The following is a 13,516-nucleotide window of genomic DNA, read 5'->3' as shown; positions in this document are numbered from 1 at the left end:
AAACTTTTAAAGGCACTCGTTTATTAAACACGCTCGAGGAAAATAAACTCGTGACTCAAATGCCATTTATCACACTTATTGCATAATATACTATTGCTCTATCATTGACCCACCCTGTACAGAATATTACAAAGTGTTTAAAACAAAAAGTAAATTAAATATTTATTTCAATTAGGTCACCATTAATCTCTATGCACCTTGGATATTTGCTAACTACTTTTCTTAGCTCTTGTCTAGTGGTGCTAGAAGCTCTAATTTGGTGATATTTTTTACTTCGTATTTAACAAGGTTCACATTAATCGTACCTTCACTTGGTCCTGTTCCCCGGCGTATTCCAGTTTCTGAAATATGGTCCAGGTGTACCTCCGCCTTACCTCCAATCTTGCCATGTATCTTCTGTACCATTTTTGAATCAGCAGCGATGCCTTAATTGCTGAAAAAAAACCGTTTCAGATAAATTCATATGGTACGTACGTTGGTAAAAAAAAGTTCAACTTGTCATATGCAGAGAAAAAATGCCCATCGGCAATTCTCACTACTTCTTTTCCCCCCACGCAGTCATTTACTAAAAATAAATAGTCGTCGAACGAATTAAAAAAAATTCTCTTAAAAATAGAATCACACCTATCATCAAGATCGTTAATCTCTATATGGTTACTTCGATTGAAGCTAACGCTAAACACCAAATTTTCCAATGTTTCATTTCAATAAATCGCTTATGCCACATGTTTTAATACGACGTTTAATACCTGATTTGAAGATATGCACTATGCTCAGAAGTATATAACATAAACTAAAAAAAATCTGCACAATCCACTGTATTTATTTTCTCTTTTAAGAGGATTTTGGTGGACAACAAATTTGGTACACCGAGATTTATTCTTCCAGTATCTCCTTTTTCAGCATATAATAATAATAACAAATATGCCTTAAGCTTTATTAGCAATAAAATTTGCAAAATTATATCTCGAATTAAGCTTGATAGCAAAGGACTGCCAGAAAATGGAACGGACAAAACTTCGAATGGAAGTGGGAGGGAATTAAAGACACAGAAGTACTATTTACAGATCTTCTGGATTCCCCAGAGAACTGAAACTGGCTCGCATTCTAATCTATACTTGCTTGATGGGGCCGGAGCTGAGCGGAGGGACATGAACATTGTCTCTAATGAATGATTTCAATATTGGTGATTTTGTGTCATAGTCTTAAGGCTATTTCATGTTTTTTAACTAGTTGATATTTTTCGTCCGATTTCTCCAATGGCAAATGACAATTTGGCGCAAGTGGATAGAATCCTCTACACTCCTGCTTTCTCAAATATATTTCGAGATTTTTCGATTGGATTTTTGGATATTTCTTAAGAACTTTTAATACGTGGCCTGTGATATTTTTAATGTAGAGAAGGACCAAAGTGGGTTCTTGGGGACTCATTTCGGACTCATTTTCTTTGGAAGGTTGTGGTGAAGTGGATATTGTGGTGTGATGGAATATGTAGGTATTCTAATTCTGGGTTCAGTTACTCGGATTTAGATAGTTTTACGGCTTTCTAAACAAGACAGTTGATAACCGATGATTTTCGGGTCGCATGGTGATGTGACAATGCATTAAGCTATAGGTCTGTGTGCTTAGGTTTTCTGAAAACAGGATTTTCTGTGGGGATATCTAAGAAAAGGAGATAATCATTACTTTCTAATTCAATTGTAAAACGCATGTTACGGTGTATGACCATGAGGTCAAACAACAAGAATATCGTCAACTTAGAGTTTTCATAATTGCGGTTTTAAATGGAAGGTGTTAAGATTTTCTTCTCAAAAGCTTCCACAAATATATTCGCTATAACTTTTGATAATGAAGAACAATTATTTCATAAATTTGCCTGTTACAAGAAAAATAAATTTCAGACAAGCATTTTCCAATTAAGATAAGAAGGTTTGTTTCCAGAATATCGTTAAAGTCATTACTTTTAATTGTTCAATGAAGTGAAAGGAATTAAGTACGAAACTATCCGTCTTCCCTTTAAAGAATTTTCATATAGAAGCTAGATAGATATTTTGCTAGAAAATATGTTGGAGCACCAATGGTGCGAAGTAAATAAAAACGAGCAATTTTAGAGTCGTCATGAAATTTTTTCTAATTCTTATTCCTGATCTTATTATTATTCTAATAGAGGAGAAACTATATTTAAGGTTGTGTTCCATATATACAAACAAAAAATAAAAAAATCACAAATAAAGATTTTAAAAATCCACAGAAATAAATAATCCAAAAAAAAAATATGTTCAAGTTATTTAAATATTTTAAGTCCATCTGATCTTTGAAAGTTTTTCTCTTACTATAGCTAGGGTATCCAACTCTCAACAGCTTAATTTTTTAAATACATTTATAGCAGCCATATTGTGTAATTGTGTTCCACTGACTAAGGTGTAGCATTCCGTAAGTAGTTGAAATTGAAAGAAAAGGAATTATTCCAGACAATCTAGGTATTATAAGAATAAACTAAAGCGACAACAGTAAAAATGGTGACATCGCGGATTTTTGTAAACGAGATACCAACAACTGGTCGTAAATTGGTAACTAGTGAACAGAAGATAGGACCCTCAACTCGACCATCTCATCAAACTTATGCAACTACAACTACAACGAAAGTTGCTGCTCCCAGAAATTCAAAACCAAGTCACAAAATTAGTGAAATTGGCACTATAATAGCAATAAAGCAGGCACAACCAGCTAGTGCCATGCATGAGATACCAGATTTGTATAAGACTCTGACCTAAATACCATCGAGATCGTAGATTCGTTGTTAGAGGCAACAGCTAGCAATGCTAAAGTAACACTAAGACGATTCGTCTCGTTGCATGTTACGAGATTGGTCCAAAGACTGAGAACTTAAAACGCATGTTTGAAAAATTCCCTAAAGTTAAGTGCGAAGACTAAGGTGGGTCAAAAAAAACTTTTTTTGGCATCTGACACACAAACGCCAACAGTTACCTATAGAAAGTTCTTACCACGTATGAACTGTTTATATTAATGGAAAGATTATCCTCATTACAGTTTTGCATTTTCGATTTAGTTAACTTTTGAACCTATTCGTTTCTTTGAGCGGTTTATAAACACTGATTTTAGACAGCATTACCAGCGTATTGTGTTAATCCGGATAGTCAAATAGACTGCTCGAACTCAGATGCTTAATGCAACTTTTGTGCGGTCAGTTCGCAGCACCGGTAGCTGACATAAGCATTAATCGGTTGTTTTAACGTTCATATTATCGCGTAATGAAAATGGATCAATTCAGTTTTTACACACCATAGCAAATTGATCACTTTTTAGGTCTTGTTTGTCTTTTTATTATACACCAATCCTTAAACTTGAGTGTTATTACTTTAAGAACACGGGGCTCATCATTAAAGTATTTTCTAAATTTAGCAGGTTACTCCAAACTGACGTCATAGCAAACTAAGTAAATTAAAAAGTAAATGAAAAATGAAAATCTTTTTAACTCAGAACGCGGTTTAAAACACGTACATTTCAACCTATTTTGTGTGTGTGGTTAATAAGGTCCTATTCTATTCGCCTGGAAATTGTCTTGAAATTTGAATTGGAAATAAAAGGTGAAAATTATTTAAGCCATTAACGTATCAAAAGTTTGTAAAAAATTAAAAAGGACACTAACTGGTTGGCGCGTTCACTCTCACTACCTCAATATACAAAAAATGTATGGCACATTAGTACTTTTTGCAATTATCTTGTTTCGACTTAATTGACCAGAACTAACTAAATAGTAGCAGACGTTTCAAACTCAAGCGATTCTTCAGATGGCTTCGCATGTAAGAATTTTTTAATTTAGTTCTGCATTCAATATAACAGCATTTGAGTAGTGCTGTTCAAACAACTCAAAATCTTACTTTTTCTTTTCTGGGCAAAAAGAAGCCGTTTCAAAACTTTGTTTGATCTTTTAAAATGAAAGTGGCCCTACAGATAAGTGAAGTCTAAAGTAGAAATGAGTTGTCACAAATTACCTTACCTTAAAAATTATTATGGTTTGAACAGGTCATGATCTATATGTACAGGATGAAACAAAGATAGAATAGAGTTCATTATCTCATTGGTTTCAACAGTTATCAGAAAGATTGTTAGGATGCACAATTTACAAATATTTTAAAGTATACAGATTACACCGCATTTTTGAATTTTGTTTTGAATTCGTTTCGAAATCCTTCAACATTTTTTATTAATAATAATACATACCTAAAGCTAACAGCTTTTGCAAATTATGATAGTGCCATTATTTTTGAATGTAGATCACTCATATTTTATATAAGCCTTACTCGAAGATGACGTAAAAGGTGTATGCAAGGGAATTTGAATTAGGTGCTACAGGAAGAAAATCATTTTAGAAAATTCACCTTTATTTTTTATATCTCTTTAAACACTCAGAAAAAGTTAAAATGTTTTTTTAATTGAATACGCTGTATTGTATTTATAGGTATGTGCTTTTTATATGCTATTCAAAACGCATAATTGTAAACGTAAAATTTTATGAGAAGTACTTATTTATAGAAATTATTATTATTTTTATTATTTTATTACAAAAAATACGAATAGAATACAAAAAATTCACCCATCTATCAAAATGGGACGAACTGTACACGATGATGGTTCAGATGAATTCATTCCTTGTTCGCAGTTCCAAAACTAAATTTAAATTTTCCACGGAAAACCGGAATATTTTATTCCACTAGAGTTTTAAAAATATTATTCAACGAGCAATGAGGCGAGGCGCTATAATCAACTTTGATTTATATGCACGGCCGAGTTTGGGTAAAATTTAATGGTTTTCGTCGATACGACAGGGAAGTATGAAAATGCGTGTTTCAACAGCGCGCACTATATTTCGTACAGCGTGTATGCGCTTTCAGTTTGACGTCATTTATTGAGGTAATGTTTGGGCCTTAAAATATTTTTTCCGCAAATAACTGGTACTATATATCTGACATCATTTTACTCAATTTGTATACTGTAAATGCGGAAGCCCTCACTGAAAGTTATTGATTGCTTGAGTACTTGGTTGGACTTCATCCCCCTGATTAAACGGGTATACAGTTTCAGATGTACTATTTATAAAACTTCTGGATTATTTCTGCGTCGTTTTTGTTGAGTCGAACTGTTGGCTTCTTCAGAGTTTAACTCAAACTGGCTCGCATTTCACTCTGTACCTACTTTTACATTGTTTAGGGGGCAGGGGGCGGAGCTAAATGAGGTGCACAAACACCGTTTCGGATGACTGATTCCCATATTGTGGACAGGTAGAGACCTGATTTACGGTTAAGATTGTTAGGTTGCTTATAGATTTCTATAGACTCTCGGATTTTTCATTGGTAGAAGAATTCATTACATGCAAGAATTTTAGTTTTATCAAATAAAATTTTATGTCCGGTTTCGTCATTGTGTTCGTCAACTCCTGATGAGTTTATTTGTCGTAGTCTTAAGGCTCCTTCATGTTCTTCGAGCCTAGTTGATATTTTTCGTTCGGTCTCTCCAAATTATTCTTTGCCGCATCTTTGACAGGTCGAAGATGTTGAGAGATTTTTGGACAAGTGGTAAATCTGTTTTTTTGACGTTATATGTCTTTAGAACTTTCGATATGTGATCACTGATGTTTTGAATCTAAGGAAGGACAACAACGGCAAGTGTGGGTTGTCTAAGAAAATCTACTTCGAGTCATTGAATTAAAACATCTTACCTCTGCTCTTATCTCTAATAATGTCCACATTAAAGGTATTACGTTCCATCACAAAATACACTTCACCACACAACCTTCGAATAGCAATGAAGCCGAAAGCAATCCCACACTTGCCACTGTTGTCCTTTCTCACATTCAAACATCACTGACCGCGTATCAAAAGTCCTAAAGAAATATAACGTCAAAACCAGATTTACCAGTCGTCAAAGACAAAATTCCATTTAAGATTCCAGGTGTTTACAGCATTCCATGTATATGCGGCAAAGAATACATAGGAGAGACTGGACGAAAAATATCAACTAGGCTCAAAGAACATGAAGGGGCCTTAAGACTAAGACAAATAAACTAATCAGTAGTTGCCGAACACAATCACGATACCGGACATAAAATTTTATTAGATAAAACTAAAATTCTTGCATGTAATCAATTCTTCTACCAACGAAAAATCCGAGAGTCTATAGAAATCTATAAGCAACCTAGCAATCTTAACCGCGACTCAGGTCTCTACCTGTCACTAATATGGGAATCAGTTATCCGAGGCGGTGTTTATGCCCCTAATTTAGCTCCGCCCCCCTCAAACAATAAAAAAGCAGCTACAGAGTAAAATGCCAGTAAGTTTCAGTCAAGCTCTGAAGAAGCCAACAGGATGATTGGTAAAATGTTAGCTAGTTAGGCTCAACAAACCCGTCGCAAGAGGAATCCCGAAGTTTTATCAAAAGTATTACAATAGCCCGTGGAAGTTTTTTTGAAAAATTAAAAAAAAGTTTCAGATGTTGCAGAAAATAGTATCGGTATTTAAGATTTAACTGAATTATAATTAATAATTTTCACGTCAAAACATTTTTTATTTATGAAAATTTTGGATTCAGTTAAAAACATTTGAAAACAAATGCACTGGCATAATCAAATTTTTTCTACAGTTCTCCCTTGTCTCATAAATGAATACAATTTTTTTATTTTGTTGAGCACCTTTCAGCGATGTGGATTTGTTGGTATCTGTGATGTATTGGCATGTCAGTTAAGGACATAACTTTTATTCCTTGTTGGATTTTGTTTTCTGTCATACATAGTTTTAGTGGCCAAAATTAAGCTTTTAATTCATTTGACAATTTAAAATTTACTAAAATTATGAAAACTATGACGCTATAAAGTGCTACATTTTGTCAATCGAAAACGCAGAGACGAGCAACAAGCTTTATTTCAATACATATCCAAAGCGGCACCAATCAAGCAAGCGAATATTTCGGACGTTAAAAAATAATTTAACCAATTACGGAAGTATCAAAAAGCCAAGGGAAAAATCAAAACCACTTTTATGAAGAACAGGAAATCCGGGAATTGAATATAATTAGAGAAGAACTGGAAAATCCAAGCATATACTCACGTTCACTAGCTCAGGAAACAAATGATGGAAATACTAAAGTTTTGACTGCTTTATAAAACTAGAAGCTATATCATACCGTAAAAGTCCACCAATTACATGCATAGGATACCGATAGAAGAATACAATTTTGCAACTGATTTATTGGAAAATGTGATTAGAACTTTAATTTCCCATTGTCTATTATCTGGAGTGATGAAGCGAGAATTGACTGTTAACAGATACAATTCTCACCGTTGGCGTACATAAAATGCTGTAGTGTATCAAAATCGGCACTGTAGCTTTGGATTCAATATATAGGTAGGAATTTTCTGAGGTAAATTTCCATAACCACATTTTTTAAATGAAAATCTGACAGCGGATGCTTATAAAAATATTTTGCGAACATGTGTTTTTTGGAAGACTTGCCACTAATTTTTGAAGGGGCAATTTATTGTCAGCAAGATGGATGTCCCGCTCAAAATGCACGGATTATAAGTAAGCTTCCAAATGAAGATTTGGACACTGTTGAATTGGAACTAGATTCTGTAGCCTGCGAGTTCATGTGATCTATCTCCTCCAGATTTTTTTTATCGGGGAGACTAAAAGATCTTATTTTCAAATCCTAATATTTATTGTATTTTGTTTATTAGGTTAAAATAACTATAATTTTGTTTTCTAAATAATCAAAAATATTAAAATTCAATATTGAAAATAATATCTAAAATTAAAATTGATATAATTTAGGGTTCTTAGTTTTTTTGCGTATTATTCACGGCCTACCAATACATAAACAAAAAACACCAAACTTATTTTTTTTATCACCAATACCAACCAAAGAGCAAAAAAAATCTGGCCTAATAATGGTTTTTTCTGAATCCACAATTTTCGTAAATAAAAAAAAAGAGAAATTTTCCACCTCGCCGAAAATTAAACAACGTCCTATAATCTCGGTTGGTAATGAAGATGTCGCCAATCGGTGTTAACGATTGAATTTTTTCTCAAAAATAGAACCTTTGATATGTAAATCGATTTTGCTCTATTTAGTTCAGAAACATTCGTGTTAAAACACTCCAATTACGACCACTCTATACATGGTGTCCTAAATTGTATAAAGATGATTCCAAGTATGGAAAAACAATATGCAACGTATTTATTACAATTCACTCAGAACTTCCAGAATTGTCAGTGAACAGTACCCTAAATCAATATGGTGGGGATGCAATCGCATCCAAATTTGTTGACCAAATTGCATACAAATTTGTTGGAATTCGGCAGTTTTAGCAAACCAAAAAATTAGTATAGTTGCCCAATTAATCCTAATTAGAAATATATTATAAATATAATAAGATTTTGGATCTCTAATTGTTTTTTTTTAATTTAGACCTCTTAGACCTCGTGATTAAATTACACGTTTAGAACTTTGTAATTTGGATCGTATTACAATTGAAAGTTGTTCCTAGACCATAAAGGAGAATATTATTTTTTCCCTTTTCCTTTCAGTGTTGCATTTTCAGCCTCCACAGAAGTTACGTTTCTGACTGTATATTGTCGTTTTGTTGAGTAATTTTTCCTTTAACATTTTAAATAAAGCGTTGTTTGATATTTTATTGATTACCATTTATATACTTCTGAACGATCTGCAATATAGTACCGTTTAGTGTAGTTAAGAGCATTCAATTTTGTACTCACAATGTTAGCACTCTTTTCGCACACTTTCCACGAATTATTTTACCACTCTATTTCGATGTAGTATTGTTGGATCTCGATAAACAAATAAAGATCCTGTAAACACCCTTTTCGACACGGCACTTGTTTATTAGTTCAATACACTACAGTGGAACCAACTCAGGTATTTTACTGCTGTCTTATGTATGAATACATTCATAGAATTACCCAGGATAAACTCCTCATTATGGGTACTTCCAGCAAAGGTTCTTTGTTAAATTAATGAAATAATATTGCAAATAGAATCCACGGGGACTGACAATTTGTTTTGTACAGCTTGTTCTAAAATTATAATTATAAACCATATTTTCCATTTTTTTTTCCAGTATATAGAAAAAAGATATCGTACAACACATTATTTTGTCATTTATAATTTACACATTAAAGCACCTTATTGGTACTCAATTATTTTATAGTAAAAAAAGAAAGATGTATTATGTTTTTTTGATATAAAATTATATTATACATATATATATATATATATATATATATATATATATATATATATATATATATATATATATATATATATATATATATATATATATATATATATATATATATATATATATATATATATATATATATATAGGTTCTCTCAGGATGGACAAGGACGACATTATGGCAAGTTTCGATGTCAAATCCCTCTACCCGAGCATTCCAGTAGAAGAGGCACTCTTGCTTATAGAAGAAAACGAAGACCTTCCGCCGTACATAATAGATCTGTCAAGACATTGCCTGAAAAACTTACTTTATGTACAACGGGATAAATTATTTGCTTTTTGTAATCCTTAATTTTTAAATTCTGCATTCTGTGTGCGAATTATTTCTATTTTAATATTTTGCAAATCTTCGTCATTCCTGGCGGACCAAAGGATAAATAGTTGGACGTTTCCGTTTTAGTGTGATGTACTATTGCTTCAATGGCTTGCTCCTTTATGTTAAGTTCCAGGGTTTATTAAATAAAGCAAACAACTCAGACTCTTTTAATCAACTCCACTAAACATTTTGCAAACTCTGTCCACAATCTTGAAAAACTTCATAAAGCATCAAATTCAGTCACATGTAGAAAAAAGTCTTGTGGGCTTTCAGTTGTCCTGTGACAAATAAATTGCTGTGAGTGTTTAAAGCAAACTAACTTTAACAGAGTTCAGCGATTACAGAACTATTGCCCAAGACTAACATAAGGTATCCGAACATCTTGCACGATATTTGCACTCTGCGACCTTATTTTTCATAATTATAAAAAACCATATTCCAAAGTATTTGCAGCAAAGATTGCATTTTAGCATAGATGTATATATGTCAAACCGTCGTTTTCGGGCTATATTATAACACTCTTTTGAACTATTCAAAAGATCCTCCTCTTATATAATTGTAAACATAGTTCATAAATTTCCGGCTAAAATACTACAATGAAAAAATTAATTTACCTTTAAACAAAATTATTTCATTCCTTAATAAAAGAGCAGTAACATATTTAATTAAACTCTAGTATAAATTAAGAACTGAAAATAAACCAATACAAATAAACAATGCCTGAAAATAACCTTTATCAGCATTTACCTATTTAATTGATCTCGCGAATTCTACGTTATTTCAGGCTTCTTACTCTTTATTTTATGTTTTCCTATTAATTCATTTATTTCTTTGACGTTAATGTGCCTAAACACCTTTTGTGTATAAATAAACTTGTCAAGGCGAACAAGCGGAAGAAAATTTGGAAAATTATATTTGTTTATTTTCTATAATAAAAGTCCTTTATTATTATTAAAGAGAGAAAAATAATTAAGTGACAAGGTGTGCCTTATAGTGAGATTATATATTCGGGAAGTCACGATGACCAAAGAGCTTCTGGTATATATAAATTTCGCTGAATATATGAAACATGTTCATAAAAAATTAATCCGTTGCATGTCATGAATGGCTTCGGGTGCCTTTAAACATAATTTTCTTGTAGCCGCATCGTCACTTGCAAGGGGCTCACTTTTTGATGATCTGCATATTTTTTAAAAAGATGTAAACTTTTGCTTCATGAAAGAACTACATAACAGTAATAATTATTACTGCACTGAAGTGCACTGGATGTGTTGTAGCGAAAAAGTAACAAATCTTTTATAACATATGGTATTGTTTCGGATATATTTAATGTTTTCATAACTAAAAAGAACTTACTTATATTAAATAGCAGCCGCTAGTAAGCTAAATAAACAGTTTGAGTATCTTCAAAATACTTTTTTTTGAAAGAGGCATAAACTTCTATAAATTGATGTCAAGATAAAAATTTTAGAAAGAAATTTTACAAATTTTAGAATCTTAATTCAAACTTCCTTTTAAATAATGCGATCAAAAATATTGATATTCATTTGATTGCGTCAACGTAAACAAAACGCAAACAAACATTCCACATGAAATTGTTTTTATATATATCTTTGCCTCTTATAATGAATTCGTAGGCTAAGGGGTATTTGCGGTTTAAGAAATTTTAAAGGCCTAGCAATCCAGACACATTTTTAAAAAATTATTTTATAATAGTTCCACCCCTAAAAAATTCATTTGAACCCTCTGTATATTATTAAAAACCTTACAAAAATTACGATAACTACAAAAACTTCATTAAAATGGCTAGATTACATTTGTGTTTTTGATGTAACTTTAATCAAAAACTCTGGAGTTCTACAGGCTGGTCTGAGTGATTATTTTCCTATTTTAAAAACATAAATGTGTAGCCATTTTACACTGTCCCTAAGAATTCAAAACCAACTAGTCGTACAAAAATCGTATGGTGCAGGGGGTGATGGGAGTGAATTTTATAACAAAAATGACAAAAAAATATTATTATGTTGTTGTCATCTACAACATACAGCCATTAAACTGACAAAACCGCTTTTCAATATTTTTATTAGAAATCTTTTTTTTTGCGTTTTAAAAACACACCGCATAATGCTTTTATATCTTTAACGAATACACGCTTGCCCTGAAAACTCATTTTTATGTTATCGTTTACCTCGCTGTAACTTGAAAACTATTTGGTTTATCAAAAAAATGCTTTTTATAAATCATATGCATTGAAGATCAACGAATCAGCTACTTTTTCAAAAACTATAATCGGATGGATCGTTTATTTTTAATTAGCAAAATATGAAGCCCTGTCGTGAACACCACGGCCGCCAGCGAAGCAGAGAGAAAGGGTCAAATTTGCAAAGACGGTCAGGTATTAAAAGACTTGCGGTTACGGCGGCCGCTTAAGATCGTTTTTGTTTGTATACCCCCTTTCGTAGCGAATGTGATACGTATTTGCCCTCATAGTCGAATTTTTTGATAGGGATGATACTGTTTTGTTATTTTTGACATTGCAACATTGCATATTAAACCAATAGTACATAAGTGTACATAGAAGTTAGAATAAAAATTAAAATTATATCCATAATAACAACTAAAATTAAGTAGAAGTAAAAAGTTAATAAAAAAAAAAGACCCTTCGTGTTGGTCAGGAATCATTTTTGTCTCGCTTATTGCTACATATTGATTTTACACATTTACAGGAACCAATACATTTCATAAATTTTCTTTTACAGGAACACAATGGCCCGTTACCCCTAAAATGTTGTGTCTAAATTAAAAAATCTTATTTCACAGAAAATTGAATGCCTCTATACCTTTTTTTATATTGACAGGTGTTTAGAACTGATGTATACTGTTGTAATATTGCTTCGGTTATCAGTACATGTGAAATTTTTCATATTGAATTTTACATTATATGGCAAAAGTTTAAGGTTTCCAGGTATAGTTTCATTTATTGAAATTTGTGAGTATAATACTGTGTGACAACAAGCGTGGCTGGTTTCAAACATTTTTTATGACTTGGTCTCCTAATAGCTTAAGAGTCCCAAACCAATAAGTTTAGGGGTATATTCTTTTTTCATTTAAACTCATCATCTTGACAAATATTAAGTATTTCCGTTTCTTTCCTGGCATTACATGTTTCGCTGGAGCCAAGAAGACTTTTTTTTATTTGTTTTTTAATATTTTGGCAAATTTTCGTCATTGCTGACGAAGCAAAGGATAAAGAGTTGGACGTTTTCGTCTTAGTGTGATGCACTACTGCTTCAGTGACTTGCTCCTTAGAAAACTGTTTCAAAAAATTTCTAGGTTCTTCTAGGTATAGATTGCTTCTTGGCGAATTCACTAATTCGATCCACAAAGTTGCCTTTAACTTTTTTAACCAAAAATCCCAATGCGCTAGTTTATTTATTGTTTTACGTGATTCTGTCAAATAGCATAAAGCATTTAATTTAGTATTTCTTCGAGTTTTAATTTTGTTTTTCCATAAACGTTTCTGGCAAAATACGCAATTTAAAACTCGTATAGGTTTTGTAACAGTTTTTATGTCATTGTAAACTTGTTCCCTTATGTCATTAAAATTCAAATAAATATGTAGATCATTAGGATCCTTGCCTTAACAGATGTTCATGCGGATTTTTGCACATTCAATTAATTTTTGTGTGGATATTTGTTTTGACGTTATGAGCTTTCCGCCTTATTGACAAGGTACACATAATTGGAAGTTAAAAACTTTTCCTTTAGTGTTAGCAGCTTTTAGCAATTAAAACATGTACTGATTTCAATATCCATTTGGATGAAAATTATAACTAATGCGTTATTATTTATCATTCTCACACAAAAAT

At 32.1% G+C, this 13,516-nt stretch overlaps 1 protein-coding gene across 3 annotated transcripts in view; it reads right to left on the bottom strand.

Moving 5' to 3' along the window:
* Window positions 1-13,516, bottom strand: part of LOC132704714 (serine/threonine-protein phosphatase rdgC) — a 144,640-nt gene that overhangs the window by 95,532 nt on the left and 35,592 nt on the right. For all 3 annotated transcript variants that reach the window (XM_060674895.1, XM_060674896.1, XM_060674897.1), the window contains one exon: window positions 306-433. In XM_060674895.1, coding sequence (XP_060530878.1) covers window positions 306-433 — 128 coding nt within the window. The remainder of the gene's footprint in view (window positions 1-305; window positions 434-13,516) is intronic.

The sequence above is a fragment of the Cylas formicarius genome, unplaced genomic scaffold (assembly GCF_029955315.1).
Source record: "Cylas formicarius isolate icCylForm1 unplaced genomic scaffold, icCylForm1.1 PGA_scaffold_7__23_contigs__length_41026272, whole genome shotgun sequence".
In the NCBI taxonomy this organism is placed as follows: Eukaryota; Metazoa; Arthropoda; class Insecta; order Coleoptera; family Brentidae; genus Cylas; species Cylas formicarius.
This window is presented reverse-complemented; position numbering and strand designations above follow the sequence as displayed.